This window comes from Yarrowia lipolytica, chromosome 1D, assembly GCF_001761485.1.
Source record: "Yarrowia lipolytica chromosome 1D, complete sequence".
Classification (NCBI taxonomy): domain Eukaryota; kingdom Fungi; phylum Ascomycota; class Dipodascomycetes; order Dipodascales; genus Yarrowia; species Yarrowia lipolytica.
In genome coordinates, this window is record NC_090773.1 from 3,275,027 (window position 1) to 3,290,872 (window position 15,846).

At 47.5% G+C, this 15,846-nt stretch overlaps 6 protein-coding genes across 6 annotated transcripts; 3 read left to right on the forward strand and 3 right to left on the reverse strand.

Annotated features, from left to right (window-relative positions):
- Nucleotides 1–361: 361 nt before the first annotated feature.
- Nucleotides 362–2,617, forward strand: YALI1_D32754g (uncharacterized protein; the record flags this gene model as incomplete). Its single annotated transcript, XM_068282855.1, has 1 exon — nt 362–2,617. One exon carries the CDS (start codon nt 362–364, stop codon nt 2,615–2,617), a length of 2,256 nt encoding a protein of 751 aa, XP_068138956.1.
- Nucleotides 2,618–4,678: 2,061 nt separating this feature from the next.
- Nucleotides 4,679–6,082, reverse strand: YALI1_D32812g (uncharacterized protein; the record flags this gene model as incomplete). The annotated part of the gene is made up of 1 exon (XM_503245.3): nt 4,679–6,082. The coding sequence occupies one exon, from the start codon at nt 6,080–6,082 to the stop codon at nt 4,679–4,681; it is 1,404 nt and encodes a 467-aa protein (XP_503245.1).
- A 1,660-nt stretch (nt 6,083–7,742) lies between these two features.
- On the reverse strand, nt 7,743–8,141 carry YALI1_D32832g (uncharacterized protein; the record flags this gene model as incomplete). Its single annotated transcript, XM_503246.4, has 1 exon — nt 7,743–8,141. One exon carries the CDS (start codon nt 8,139–8,141, stop codon nt 7,743–7,745), a length of 399 nt encoding a protein of 132 aa, XP_503246.2.
- A 1,540-nt stretch (nt 8,142–9,681) lies between these two features.
- On the forward strand, nt 9,682–10,046 carry YALI1_D32848g (uncharacterized protein; the record flags this gene model as incomplete). Its single annotated transcript, XM_068282856.1, has 2 exons — nt 9,682–9,735; nt 9,822–10,046. The coding sequence occupies 2 exons, from the start codon at nt 9,682–9,684 to the stop codon at nt 10,044–10,046; spliced, it is 279 nt and encodes a 92-aa protein (XP_068138957.1).
- Nucleotides 10,047–10,093: 47 nt separating this feature from the next.
- On the reverse strand, nt 10,094–10,553 carry YALI1_D32854g (uncharacterized protein; the record flags this gene model as incomplete). Its single annotated transcript, XM_068282857.1, has 2 exons — nt 10,094–10,342; nt 10,404–10,553. 2 exons carry the CDS (start codon nt 10,551–10,553, stop codon nt 10,094–10,096), a joined length of 399 nt encoding a protein of 132 aa, XP_068138958.1.
- Nucleotides 10,554–12,872: 2,319 nt separating this feature from the next.
- On the forward strand, nt 12,873–15,449 carry YALI1_D32880g (uncharacterized protein; the record flags this gene model as incomplete). The annotated part of the gene is made up of 2 exons (XM_503247.4): nt 12,873–13,020; nt 13,564–15,449. The coding sequence occupies 2 exons, from the start codon at nt 12,873–12,875 to the stop codon at nt 15,447–15,449; spliced, it is 2,034 nt and encodes a 677-aa protein (XP_503247.4).
- Nucleotides 15,450–15,846: the final 397 nt, after the last annotated feature.

Sequence of the window (15,846 nt, forward strand, 5' to 3'; positions counted from 1 at the left end):
AACACCTTGTAGCACACCTATGGGAAAATTGAGACTATGAATGGATTCCCGTGCCCGTATTACTCTACTAATTTGATCTTGGAACGCGAAAATACGTTTCTAGGACTCCAAAGAATCTCAACTCTTGTCCTTACTAAATATACTACCCATAGTTGATGGTTTACTTGAACAGAGAGGACATGTTCACTTGACCCAAAGTTTCTCGCATCTCTTGGATATTTGAACAACGGCGTCCACTGACCGTCAGTTATCCAGTCACAAAACCCCCACATTCATACATTCCCATGTACGTTTACAAAGTTCTCAATTCCATCGTGCAAATCAAAATCACATCTATTCATTCATCATATATAAACCCATCATGTCTACTAACACTCACAACTCCATAGAAAACATCGACTCAGAACACACGCTCCATCTATTCCTCGTCCAGCTCGCAAATGTCGTCATCCTCATCCTCTCGGAACAGGAAAGGTCGAAGAGTGCTCTCATAGTAAGGAGGTCGGGGGTTCTGAGCAGGGTTCTGCTGGTTAACCTTGGCAAAGTAATGCTTGTAAACGTCACCATCGTAGTTTCCAATGGGAGCGTTGATGAACCAGTCAGACAGACCAAAGGCATCGGTGTAGCCGGCAACCTGGTCTCGAACCTCCTTGCAGTAGTGGTTCACCAGCTCAGTCACCTGGTCAATGTCCTTGGGCTGCAGGAAACCCTCTCGCAGGAAGAGACCAGAGTCCTCCTCAATGGACCACAGAGTGAAGAGGTTGGCGAGGTTGATGAGGTAAGGCTTGACGTCGGCCTTCGCAGAGGCGTTGATTCGCTCGTAGAAGGCAGTCACCAGGTGCTTTCGGGTGTGGATCTTGGCACACTGGAATCGCTGCTGCGACAGCTCCTCAAAGGCCTGGTCAGGAGAGAGGCCGCCCTTGGTGAGCTCGACAAATTTGTCAGTGGCCCGCTGGATGGCGCCGTTGGCGACCTTCTCCCAGGCCTCGATGAGAACCTTGGGGTCCTTGAGGTCTCGGCCGCTCAGAGTAGCCTGCTCAAGACCCTTGTTAGCCAGGTAGCCGACAGAAGAGCCCAGAGGCTTACCCTTTCGGTGGCCCAGACACGACTGGATGAGACCTCGGCCCATGGACAGACACAGGACGTTGTTGTCACCCTCCCAGGTGCACTGGACAACCCAGTCGGCGTAGGCCTGGCCAAAGCCGTTGTAGCCAGAGTAGCCGTGGCCACCGCAGGCCTGTCGGCACTGGTCAATGATGTTGGCACAGGTCCAGGTGGTGAAGGCCTTGAGACCAGCAGAAGAGGCAAACAGCTCCTTGAGGTCGACAATGGCCTTGCCCAGAGCGCCCTTGTCCTTAGGGTCGATGGTCTGCAGCAGATCGGTGGTCTGATCGTACTGAATCTGGGACTGGTCGGCGGCCATCTTCATGGCGTAGGTGAAGGCCAGAAGAGGCAGCAGACGTCGCTGATGGTAGGGGTAGTCGATGATCTTAGTCTCGGGCTGGCCGGGGGTGGTGCCAAACTGTCGTCGCACACAGGCGTATCGCAGAGCAATGGTGATGAATCGCTGGGAGACAAAGAAGGAGTCGGCAATCATGGTGACTCGGCCGCCAATGAGAGCGCCGTAGGTGAGCTGGGCCAGAGGAGGCTGCGACACCTTGCCGGTAGACGAGACCTTGGCGTACTTCATGAGCATGTTCTGTCGGGGGATTCGCACATTGGTGAACTGGATCCAGCCGTTGTCGATGGCGTCTCGGCCCATCTTCTTTCCAATGTCGCCGAGAGCGATGCCGGGCATGAGAGAGTGAGAAGAGACGTCTCGCAGCTGGACAACAAAGATCTTGACGCCGTAGTCCTTGCCGTCGACAAGCAGACGAGCAAAGCAGGCGGTGTGGGTGGCCGAGTGGGCGGCTCCTCCAATCCACCACTTGGTGGCTCCAGTGTTGGGGGTGTTGATGATGAACTCGTCCGTGTCCTGGATGTAGGTGGCGGTGGTCTCAAGACCGGCCACGTTGGAGCCATGGCCCAGCTCGGTCATAGCAAAGCAGCCGTAGAAGCCCTTGACGTCCGCGGCGCCCTTTCGCACCCAGTAGTCGTACTGCTCCTTGGTGCCGGAACCCCGGATGGCGCCCATGAACAGGCCCGTGTGCACACCGAGTCGGATTCGGGTGCCCATGTCCACAATGCCGTGCAGCTGGGACCGCAGCAGCGCCTCCTTTTCTGTGTCCTTCTTCCAGTGGCCGGACAGCGCCGCAATTCGCGCCACGGCCGTCTCTCGCAGCTGCTCCTTGGGCATGTCGTAGTCGCCCGACACGTTGAGCACGGGGTCTCGCTCGAGCTCCGTCATCAGTCGCTCGATCATGGTCACGTTCTCCTCGCCACCGTGCAGAAACTCCGTCATGTCCTTGATGGGGAACTTGACCTTGGCTCGCTCGCCGGCGAGCGCCTTGGGTGGCTCTGTGAAGGTGTTGTACTGCTTGCCGTCAATCTCGACGTTAGCTGTGAGGTTGGGGGAGATCATTGTGTGTATCGTAGAGGTAGTGACGTGTTGTCCACAGGGCGACTGTGTCCGTGTATATATATATTCCTCGGCCCGAGCTTATTTGTGTGGGGTTGAGGAAATCAAACCAAATCGGTAGTCAGAGAAATAAAACAAAAAGAAATAAAAAGAAATAGAGGACGCACAACGCCATCACCGTCGGAGAGACAGGAGAAGGGAAAATGGGCAAAAATGCCCTTATCACACCCGCCCGCTTTGTGCTCTCATTCGGCTCCCACAAGAGCCTCTTGTCCTGGTTCCCCCCCCCCACATTTTAACACCCCACACGACGTTGCTGCACGTGGAATTTTCGGCCGAAAACCTGTGGGGTACTTACTTTTGGCACTGGAGAGAAGCATCTGGGATTTTGGGAACCTAGGCAGAAGATGAGGAAAAAAATAAGAGGAACCGTTGTGAGCTTGCTTATCAGTGTCATATACTCCCCCCTCCTTGCGTTTTTGCGTCTTTTCCCCCTATTTTTCAAATTTTGCGATTTTTTTTCTCTTTTTTTCCGCTTTTTTCCGCTTTTTTTTTGGCCGGCTTTTATCCATTTCTCCAAGCCGAGGATCACATCTATGCAGCCCAGTCCGTTGGAGCATATCTGCGGTAGAGTTTCGGAACGGCGTTAAGCACTGTGTCCGGGTCGGTCTGGAACGAGATTGAGCGGGAAATTCGGGGGAATAAGACCACCGTTGGACTCCCCGCAATGAGGAGATCAAGATGTGCTTTTCAGAATTCTGATTGGTCTATTTTTACCGTTCTGAAGGCCACAGTAAAATTTGCCAACCTCGGCTTTGATACCCCACAACCACACCTGATACATATGAGCTACAAACATGTCTGAAAACTGTGTCGGTTTTTATTGGTCCAAAATATTTGATTTAAGCAAATAAATAAATAAATTAATTGAAATAAAATAAAATAAATATTAAAATAAAATAAATATTAAACCAACAAATCAAATAAAAACCAACAAAAACACTAGAAAACCCCCGAAATACAACCCAAAACGGAGCGGCCAAAGACGTTGAATTAGCGCATTAATACCGCCGCCGACCCCACCGTTCTCAACGTTCTATTTTCCTTGGTGTCGTACTTCTTTGTGTTTTTAATTGTGTCTCAGCCCACACAGCTCCGACTATCGACCGAACAGCCCAGGAATCGAACGCAGGCAAACAGGGCTTTTTCGGGAAAAGTCAACAAGAAATATGCACCGAACGTATGGAGAAGGGTAGATGGCGTATGGTCACGTGGAGAGACGGGGAGCAGCGGAGGGGTGGGGGGAAGGGAAGCGTGTCCGACCCGGAGGTCACGTGACCAGACCGCGTGTTCGAGTACCTACAATGCTGTAGTTGCACTTTGATGCCTGCTTTGTAGAACGAGGGACAGTCAGAACACATCTGGAGAGATGTTATGGATCTATCCTCTCTGAACAACGTCGTGTACTGTACCAATAGAACGATATCGACATTTCTATACAACCCACAATCTCTTGAATGGTATTCTGGGAAGGTAATCGGGAATGATGAATCTTCCGTCAGTCGAGTGTCGAGTGTCTCTTTCCTGAGTCTGTCTACAGAACTACAAGTAGAGACGGTATTGACGTTCTCTCTCTGGAGAAAAGTTGACGAAAAGCGGAGTACACGGTGAATGGGAAAATGGAAGTCCCTGTTCTGTCAGCTCTCGGGATTCGTTCAATGTTTGGTCTCGAGACATGTAAATTTAGACGACAGTACATACTTGTGACACATATTCTATTACTCCCTTATTAGTTGACAATTACTTAAGAGAAAAGTCAACTGCGGGTGCAAACCTGGTTTTCCAGAACAGTCAGAGAAAAAACAGCAATGTCAATGTTGAGATAAGAGCCTTCTGAATCAAACGGAACTTCAAAGACTGTATATTATGTACAAGTTTCTGTCGTGTTGTTGTTTTCAAAAAAAATACCATCCAATACTCTACTTGACTTTTTAGTTGGATCTAGGCAGTTTTTACAGCATCCTAGTTGAGACCGTTTTGAAGAGCTTCATAGTGCCTGAATGGAAGCTGAATCGAGTGTGAACAAACTCGAACGTCCAATTAACACTTTACCAGGACCAACCTCATTTAATCAATAAAATATATACAAAAGCTGCCATGTTACACCCACAGGGCCAAAAAGAAGGCAAAAGCAATCCACTCTCCGAAACAAATGATCCAGAGAACCGCAGCAGGGTTGGTGTACACCGTCCAGGAGTACATGCGGACCAAAACAGTGCTGGCGGGAATCTTCACCAGTGTCACGGCCATCTCCAAAGCCCCCAAAACCTGTCCTGCGGCCGCCGAGGGCGCTAGGGCCATGGCTACGGACTTGTGGGGCGAATCGGCGACGGCTCTGAGTCCCAGAAGCACGTGGGCAACGACAAACGGAGCCACCGAGCCCGCCAGCGCCTTGATGGTCGCCAGAGAGGCGGTCCAGAATGCCGCGGTTCTCAGCACGTGGATATCTTGGGTGACGGGGTTTCTTCGCTTTTCCAGCTCTCGGAGAATGAAGGGAGCAATACAGACCATGACCAGCGACACGGCTGCCGACGCGGCCTGCATCTTGCCCAGCTGGATGCTGGTCCACTTGAATCTGTACTCGATGTAGAGCAGAGTCACGTACTGCGATGTCTGGTAAAAAGTGTCTTCCAGAGCACAAGCAGCTGCGAAAATGACCATGGCGATCTTGATGCGGCGATGCGCCGGGCTCAGAAGAGCCGCCAGCGGTTGCAGCGGGTTGCCGTAGTACAGCAGCGTCTTTCTTCTGGAGTCTGTCTTTTCGTTGTGCACTTCTGTGGCCTTGTCTCGTTCCGAGTAGGGCAAGGTCTCGGAAACAAACCACGTCCAGATGAAAAAGACTAGGTACAGCGGCACGTAAACGGCTGCGAGGGTGGAGAGGCCTCTTTTAGCCAGCTCGGAGCCTACGTAAGAACCCAGAGCTGTGAAGAGATAGGAGGCCACAAACAGATACGACGTATTGACTGTGCGTCTACAAGTGGAATCTGCAATGGCCAGGACTCCCAGCTGAAACACCACCGCCGACAGGTCCAGACAACCGGCGAGAATAAAGGTGGGTACAGGGAACCACCTCCAAAAATGCTGCACGCACCATTGTAGGGTCAGCGATACCAGGGTGAATCCGGCGGCAATTTTGAGGATCGGCTTGCGTCCCCGACGGTCACTCCACGCACTCAGCCGCGGGAAAACTATCAGAGCAACCACATTTCGGCACAGATTGAGTCTGCTCTGGTTGGTGCCCGCCTGCACTTGAAGGTGCGATATTTGGCACAGCGGGTTGGAAATGGTGAGGGAATCCGGGTCAAGGCCCTCCCGCCCGTCGTAGTAGTGTTTGCACAGAGTCGCCAGCAGAAAATTGGGGCCGATAACCCCGGCTATCGCGGTCGCCAGAAACGCCACAGAGAGCGGTCGGATGATCCGCCATGGCGACTGTTCTCTCCAGGGATTGTGGAACGGGTTCAGTGGCGTGGTTTCCAGCGCATTGGTCGGATCCGGCACGCTCATCGGGGTCAGAAGATTCTTATCAATCGATCAATCCGATAGCAAGAGGTTGGTGGTAGGGCTGTGCCGAAGAAAAAATCAAGAAAAAAAGACGTCAATGAATAATGTTGCACACGTGATATGTCAATGTTGTCAATACTACCGACGCGATGTTTGTGCCACTGCCTCTCTGTCGACAACAACTTCGTTTTATCTACTCTCTTGACCGAGCAAATTTACTGAACATGGTTGTTTGGAATCGGTGCGGATAATTGATAGGGGAACTCTATGCTGGAGACGGTTTAAGGAGAGCAAAGGTGATGGTAAAAGTGGCTGTAATTGTCGGGTTTTTTGCTTTATCGGAGAAGGTCCGGGTTTAACCGGTGCTGGCAAATTTTCGTCCATTTCTGACGGCCCGAAAATCTCCAAATTCTCGTCCGATTTTCCTCATGCGGCTTGTCAGAAAATCTAAAATTGAGATAAAATGTTATGATTTTAACAGAAATAAAAAATAAATTAAATAAAAAATAAACAACGACTTCTCGGGCTGGACTGTGAAATATCACGTGACTAGCTTAAAGAAAGATGGCGGTAAGAACAGGAGTGAAACCATTTCCGATTGGTTTGGTTTCCCTGATTTCCTTGACATTTGTTTATTGTTTTTATTATTATTATTTATTTTTGATCCGATTGATAAAATGGGCCAATTTGTAGACCTAGAAAAAAAAAAGGGGCATTGTTGCACAAGTTAAACTGTCGGGATATAGAGATTTGGAGGGGAATAAAAAAGAAAAAATATAAAGAAAAAAAAAAGAAAAAAAAAGTCCCGTGATGGACAAGAAATATTCACAGGGAATAGATGAATGAATGACAAAATCACGCGATCATCCCAGATGATGAATAAGCAGATTAGATCGTGGTTCACGGTAAGCTGAGTAATATCAGGTATAGGGATGCACTCCACAGAGAGAGCTACTACACTTGCCGAAATAACACAAATATGTATTATTAAGCAGATGTTACGGGTTAGCAAGTCCTTTCTGGACTTGCCTTACAAATGCTACGGGCTAGGAAGTCACTTCTGGACTTGACTTGCAAGATCTACAACCTGACTATCAACCTAATGGAATGAGTTCAAAGCCACAGATTATGAGTTACAATTGATAAAAAGACACATTGGGGAAAAAGAATCACTTTTATCAAAAAAATAGATCCTATTGCTAGATTAAAATCACCGAAGAAGTCTTAATGTCTCGTATTGGTGCTACCTCTAATAGTCGGGTCCGAAAACAGTTTGAAACGTCTGATCTTTATCAAAAGAGCCGTGCGATTATTTCAAGTGAGACATGGCATTATTTCCTACTTTTAGTGAGACATGACATCCTTTCATACATTTCGTATTGGAAATGCCTCATTTTGGAGGGGAAATTGTGAATTCAACGACCACCATATCTCCAAGCCTGGAGGTCACGTGACGGCCTCAAATGTACAGCAGGGAGTCTTTTTAGGCATATGTTTTACTCTGGTCCAAGTCCCCTTTCTGTTCAGACCTTTTTATAATATTCTAGAGCTATGTTGACGATGTACTGTATGTACTGGCACTTCTTTTGTTCTCAATTATCATCATTCATCTATATAAGTTAATGCAAGCTCTGGGAGCGGTCTAATATCCAAAGTGGATCCTCTAGTTGAACCAAGAGGTGTACTTCTTGTACCAAACGTCAGGGGTAGGGTGCTTGTGCTCGACGGCCGACGCTCGTCCGTAGGTGGCATGGTTGTACCACTTGTAGATGAAGGTCCAGGAGAAAAAGGTGAACAGAAAAAGGGCCCAGGGAACAATGTTTCCCACGGTTCGCTTGAAGTCCTGGGCGTGGGGAACGAAAGAAACAGGGTGTTTGACAAAGGGGTTAATGTGGGTCTGGACGGGGGTTCCTTCGGGCATCTTGGGGCTCTCGAACTTGAGAGAAACCTTGGGCACGGAAGGAGTAGTGTGTCCCAGAGTGGCAGAGGCTCGAAGCAGAGTCGAGGGTCGCATGGCCATCATTCTGGAGGCCTGAAGAGCTCGGACGGTGGTGGGCTGCATTGTAGTGGTTGGTGGTTGTAGTGGAGGATGTGTTCAAAAGCTGTTTGCTGATGAGGATTTGGAGATTGGAACCACGTCTTTATATACTATTCAATGTGTCTGGACCGGTCATTTCTTTTTGTCTGGTTATTCCACGGTCTCACCCCATTCATCATTCCACCTTTGGTTAGTTTAATTGTAACATGCAGGTTCCACGCGTTTATGATGCATAGAAACGCATGACCATGCAACCAGGACCAATAAAATGGCCAGAATTTCAAATAAACTCAGACTCTGCAGGAAAAATGCACCAAAAATGGGGTGAGAGACAGATGGAGACACGGGTTACCAAAACACGTCCAAGATGGGCTGACGACAGCATGAGAGAGGTGAGTCAGTAGCGAAATTAATCCGGTTAGAGGAGCTGCTGGGTGGCAGCAACAGGTTTAGCGAAATGAACGACTATTCAGCGATCAAGCCTCGTCGGGCCATTGTCAATCTGATTATTAATCAAAATCCCGCTTCTCCACTTGGGCTCTTCTCCACTTGTGCTCTTCTCCACTTGTGCACTTCTCCACTTGTGAACTTCCCCACTTGTCAATCCGCCACTAGCTCAGACTTGGTGTTTGTCTTGTTGAATGATGGTGTGATGTTGCGGTGCTGGTTGACTGGCCTAGGTGATCTCATCATCTGATTTTTGTGGTGTGATTTTAGCAACCTTGAAACTTTATTTTGGGAACTGAATTCTAAAAATCGGACATGGAAAATGGGAAATGGAAATGGAAAATGGAAATGGCAAATGGAAATGGCAAATGGAAAATAGAAAACAGTGGAAAAGGAATTTGTGGAGGAATTGGGCGATTATGTGTGTCTTGCGAGCTACAAGGAATCCCTTTAAGGGAGTTTTATTCCCAAAATAGGTATTGTGGGAAATAAACTTTCTCATTGTGTGAGTCGATTGATATTGAAGTAATAAGATAATAAAGATAAAAAATAAAATGAAAATGAAAATACATGAAATAAATGAAATAAATGAAATAATGAAATAAATGAAATAATAAAAAGGAAAAGAAAAAAAAAACATTAAAAAGTGCCCAAAAGTGTGCCCAAAAGTGTGCCCAAAAGTGTGTCAAAAGTACCCCAGAAGTACCCAAAAGTGTGCCAAAAGTATGCCAAAAGCGAGCCCAAAAGCAAGCCCAAACTTGTGCCAGAGATGGTTCCCTTGAGTGGACCGACTTGAAAATACAGCAGCATGAAGGCCATGGAGACCTCGTCACGTGTAGTTGTTCTCGTCACGTGGAGTTGTTCTCGCCACGTGTATTTGTTGTCGTCACGTAGAATTCTGTCACGTGGAATTCAGTCATCTAAAAACTCTTCACGTGGTTTCTCCCCACAATTCCACACCGTGACTACTGCTTCACCTTGATAAACTCTTGTCGCTTCTAGATTTCGGGCATTCAAACATTCGATCTAGTCTGATGTTGAATCTGCAGACCGTGAACTGACTGGAGAGCCAGAGCTGACTTCAATGACGAGTTGAAACGACTTCAGATGACTTCAGATGACCTCACATTACAACTTGAGACCTCAACAAGGATCATCAACTTGCCTGGCGGTCGAAATGCTGACTTGATCTCAATTTCAATACTGGCTTGATCTCAATTTTAATACTAACCTGATCCCGATTTCAATACTAACTAGATCCCGACTTCAACTCTGGACTGGTTCGCTTCCTGTGAAGTTTGCAGCCAACCCTTGAAGATGTTAAACTCGACTCCAGGAACCTCAGAACCGACACTCCTCCGGGTACTGCCTTCACCATACCGGCGAGAGCTTCTAGATGGATCCTTTACAGTCAGTCTAGTAGATAGTGTCTCTGTCTACTGTGAACCCATCAAGAAGATGGAGCGTCCTAGTACGGAATAACCAGACAGAGATTCAACACCAACCTGTGGTTAAGACTCAACTAGCCTTTATCGGCTGAGCTGAGGACCATCACACCATCGGGCTCCTCTGAACTCCTCCAAAACCTCGAATGTCCCTTTTCCAAGCCAAGTGAATGTCTCGAGGTTGTGTGGATTACCCAGTCGACTTGATAACACCGTTCTGGTAGTCACTTGTTCCAACATCCAGATCTCGGGGAGTGGAAGAGTCTGGAGAATGATTCTATGGCAGATCAAATCCGTTGGCGGTGGGTCGTTCTTTGTTTGATCATAATGGATCTAGAACTAGACTAAATCCATTGACGGTGGTTTAGCTGTTTTTGTCCAACTAAGAACCAACTAATTGTTTATCAGGGCTAGAAGAGACTACCATGGGGAACTCACTTCTGATAGTGATACCGATCATCTTTCTTTTTGAACTTATCAACATATGACCAAGTATACACGAAGATAGACCCGTTTTAACAGCCTCCCTGTTTTCCGACTCCATAATGAATCCAAACAGTTGACATCTGCTGCCGAAAGACTTACCGGTATCACATTAGGGTGTGTCTATAACTCTCCAGTCGACACAGGCATTGTGGGATAGCTCTACTAGGTGTTGGGCTATTAGAAAAGTGTTTCAATGAGTCATTCCATAAAGACTTGGAGTGTTCCTTCTGTCTTTCTTACCGATTGAGGGTGATTATGCCCCTTACGATACCATCGGGTGTTCCAACACCTACCTGAAGGAAGTATCAGTTGAAACTGTAGTAGATGGATTCAGAAGACGAAGGGTGTATCAAACAGTCCAGTAAGTAGCTTCTGACGCGAAATATTCAGTAACAACAGGCGTGGGGAGTCAGACTAGACTACAATGTAGCAAGGTGAAAACTCCCCAAAACTCCGATATTGACGTTAATTCCATTCCAACATTCAATCATCTCCAGCTTGTGTGGGAGTCTGGGCCAAGGCGGTTGTTGCAGACAAGCGCGCCGTTAGCAGGTTTCAGTTCATGTTGAGACCAAGCTGTCGGGACCAAGCTGTCGAGACCAAGCTGTCGAGACGAAGCTGTCGAGATCTAAGCTGTCGAGACCTAAGCTGTCTTACGGACTTGTTCTTGGATGACGGTTTCCTCTGCCCAAGCGGCGTCCACTTGTTCTCCCGAAAGTTGGTTGAGCTGTGGCAACATCTCTGTGCTCTCAACCAACGGTGACATCGGATAGTGTAAGTATAGTAGTTAGACTCCAAAAAACATCTTGTAGGTCCTAGAACATTAATGGATATTTTTTTTAAAATTCCACTCAAGACGTACCATTTCCAACTAGCAGTTATCTCACACTGTTAGTCGTAGTTATGCCTAAAAAAACAATGAAGAATAAAACATATTTTCTTCAGCGATGTGCTCTTTACTGAGATCAACTACCCGCTGGCTTGTCGAGATAGAGAAGACTGCACTATCTAGAATTTTTTTTTTTTTTTGAGAGTTTTTTTCAAATATCAAACGAGCTTTGTCAATAATCGTCAATATTTCGTAATATTCGTCAAAATGTCGTCAAATATCATCAATATTTCAAATGTCGTCAAATATCATCAATATTTCGTCAAATATCATCAAATATTCGTAAATATCAATTTTCGTCAAATATCATAATATTCGTCAATATATATCAATATTCGTCAAATATATCAATATTCCAAATATCATCAAAATTTCGTCAATATTCGTCAAGTCGTCAAATATTCAATATTCATCGATAATGTCAATTCGTCAAATATCATGATATTCGTCCAAATATCCGTCAAATATTCATCGATATTCGTCAATATTGTCAAATATCATCAATATTTTCGTCAATATTCGTCAATATTCGTCAAATATCGTCATCCAAATGCTGACCATGGCTCACCATTTGTTACAAGCACTTGAACTCCAATTATTCAACATCTACAGATCGGAAAGTTCAGCTCCATTGCTCTTACTAACTACAGAAACATGTTTCCGTCACCACAGGATTGTTCAAACCGTTGCTGTCTCGAACATACCACTTGTAGAGATTCATCATACAAATCAATGTGATTTTCACCAGACTTGTAATTCAGATCGCTTCCGAAGATACCTTTTTCGTTTGGCGGTTCAAGAGATAACTTGCAAGTTCCAACCTCACTTGCCGTCGGTTGGAATATCGTATTCGAGTGGCTCAGACTGGTGAGAGCGAGAGAGACTGCAGCAGAGATATATACAAAGAATCATGTAACCACAGTCAACGTTAAGACAGTGCAGTGTGTATACTACAATATACTCCTTTTTATACGATTAAATTCAGTATTATATACAATGTAATCGTATGTAATAACATCATGATGAGAGGACGACGACCGACGAGTTATAATTTCAGCGGTGATTTGGGATCTTGGAGGAACTATCAAATGATGTTGGAGAGGAAACAATTGAATACAAAATCAGTAAATCAGGAAAATCAGGAAAATCAGGAAAATCGGGAAAATCAGGAAAATCAGGAAAATCAGGAAAATCAGAAAAGCTCAGAAAATCAGGAAAAACTCAGAAAAGCTCAGAAAATCAGGAGAAAATCAGGAAAAACTCAGGAAAACTCAGGAAAACTCAGGAAACACTGGAAAACTCGGAAAAACTCATAAACCGCTTCGCAGCCTCCTCACCAATCACCCCTTGACACAATCCTTGGGCCCTGCTTATCGCCGCCTAATCTCGTATCCAACCTTAAAGGTTCTTGGCGATGGTGCATGGAGCCTCGGCATAATAATATTTGCATCAACTTGTGCTCGAACTCGAGCCGTCCTCCACGCCAGCATGTCTCTTTACACGGTTTTGGACATTTCAGAAGACGCGTCGGACTTTGAGCTGGAGCAGGCCTTCCGCAGCCGATCGCTGCAGTTTCTTCCGACGCTAGACTCGCGGGATCATAGGGAGTTTTACGCGGTTTCGGATGCGTTTCAGAGTGAGTACAACAGGGCGAACATGGCGAACGTGGCCAACTGTGTAGCTGTGAGCAGGAGATCTTGCGACAGGGAGATTGTTTGACAGAATTGGCATGATGTGAGCATATATCTTGTGACAGGGAGATTGTCTGAAGAGCAGGGAGATTGTCTGACAGTGAGCAGAGAGATTGTCCGACAGTGAGCAGAGATATTCTGACAGCAGGGAGATTAGGGACGAGCAGGGAGAAAGCTGAGTTAAGATGGAGTAATCTGACAACTAGGACTGTAGAATAATCTCCGACTAAACTCTCAACACTTGGCGCAACAGGACCAATCACTGAGCGATCAACCGCATCACGATCTACCTACATCGGCCATCCCGCTGTCTACAGACTCCAAATGCTGTCTACAGTGTCAAAATGTCCACCCTTGACTCAAGACTTCATTGAACCCTCTCTGAGTTATTCGTAAAGAGAATCCACTCGCCAGAGTCCACTCAGAACCCCTGTTTGCGACTCATTCAGTCCACGTGACCTACAACCCCCCGTTTCGTACTAACCCAGTCCTCAGAAACCACCGCACAGAATACAACACCAACTCCTCCAACCTCTACTGGCTGTCGGATCAACTGCAACTCACAGTTCCCGCAGTCGAATACTTTTGCCTGCTATTCGGCATGCCGCAAATGGAACCGTTCATCGGCACCGTCCCCGTGCTCCACTGGATGCTCAATCTCGCGCCAGAATTCCCATTCGTGGACCGAGAAATCAAACGAGTGCCGCTGCACATTCTTAACATGCTGGACCGCGCACGTGATAAGCGGCCCTACGACTCGTCCTCGGCACGTGACCACAATTCCCGCTACCATCGCAACCGGTCACGTGACGCCCACTCGCTCTTTATCGACCCCTATCTCCGGCGCGTCTCGGCCCAAGCCTATGTTCTGGAGCGTGGTCAAGAGATTGATGTCAGTAAGCAGGTTGACCGGTTGAGGTTTCTGCTTGATGTTGATCGAGACGGCGACGGTAATTTCTGGGAGCAAAAATGGGCGTCGTTTGACCAAGTGCATAATAGAAATGAAGATAGTGAGGACGATGAGGATGAGGAGGAGGAGACGCAGGAGGAGAGAGAAAAGGTGAATAACGCTGAAAATAATCACGTGACGTGCCATGTGACTTCTACGGGCGCTACAGACTCCACAGAAACGCTGACTAATGACATGACAGCTCCCGCCAGTCCCACAACCACTCGTCGGTTTGGAGGCAGGCTTCGGTCGTTCGTCAAACGGCACACCCGGGGGAGAGAAAGATATAGACCCCATTCGGGGCAAGTGTCACGGGAAGGAAGTGCGACCGGTGAAAATGAGACCCGCCAATCTAGCACGTCACGTGACGAAAGCACTACGCGTGCCTCTTCTCTTGACTCCAAACACCGGCCTTCGTCTCCGGATCTTGGTCGGTACAAGGTGCGAGAGCGGGGATCAGAGTCACACGACTCGAGCGAAGTGTGCGACCGGAATGACAGCCCACGTGATGGCGGCGGCGACGGCGACGGCCAACCCGGCGAGATCCACGGCTTTTCCACAACGTTCCTTCATCGGTTTCAGAACGAGCTGAATCTCATCTGCGAACATCCGTTTGCGCCGTCGGTGTTTCAGGCCACGGGGACCATGTTCAAGCTGCGGTCCAAGGGTCTAGTTCGTCAATATCTCCCCAATCTACCGTTTCGAGGCTCGCATTTCGAACAGACCAAGCAGTCTGCGCGGGCGATTCTTCTCATGGACCGCTGCGTGGACGCCAAAGACCGGTGTCTCAAAATCAACGACTTTTGGGGCAAGTACGGACTGTCGCACAAGGACCAGGTCAATTTCATGTACACAACGTGCTTCTACGAGCTGATTCGCGAGGTGGCCATGAACGTCAATCGCATCATTTCCCAGCTGTTTGAAGATGATGAAGCCAAGGTCAGACGCAAGTTTAAGCGCCAGAGAGCCCATCGATTATGGGAGATGGGAGACTGGCTGGTGAAGAGGGGGGCGGAAATGGCCGCCAAGAGGGGGATTAACGTGACCCACAACCCCGCCGTCAAGCCCGATGATGTCGTTTCTTCGATAGTGGCGGTGGTGTCGTACATGGAATTTGTGGTGATTAATCATCGACCATATCAGACGCAGACGAGGATTAATTATGCGTTTGAAAAAGCTGCTGTTTCAGGTGATGGTCACGAGAAGAGTGGCAATGGAGATTTCCACGTGACTGGCGACAAGAGCAATCCGATCCACAAGGCGGCCGCTTCTCTATGGACTCCCTGGGCTGTTGCTTCCTGCAATCCTCTGGCACTGGCGGATCCCCAAAAGGCCGAGGAGTTTTCCAGTTTTGATTTCCGGTATGAAGACGTGTTCAAGAAGAAAAAGGACCAGTGCGAGTGTGGCGTTGCTTTGTTTCAGTGATTGGGGGAAAGAACTGAACAGGATTAACCGTCGATGGAGTGGTTTCATCGACTAGAGGAGTTGATAAAAGGAAAGAGCGGGCTCGAAAATGTATATGAATCGACTCTTGATGTCTCTATGGCGGTCTGTATGTTTGTTTCATCGTCGATACGACCCTGTGAATATAAGATTGCGAGGGAGGTGGAATTTTGTAATAGCTGGAGGAGTAGGGATGGTTGAACGAACCAAATGAGTTTACCAACGATATGGGTTGACCAACGAGACTTATAGACTGGCTTTTTGAAGTCTGAGATGTCTGGCTCTTTCATTATCCATCAGTTTCGTCAGAACCATAGATATTACCCTTTCGGTGGAGGTGCAGATCTTCTGGTGGCGATCGACTGTTCCGGAGGGCATA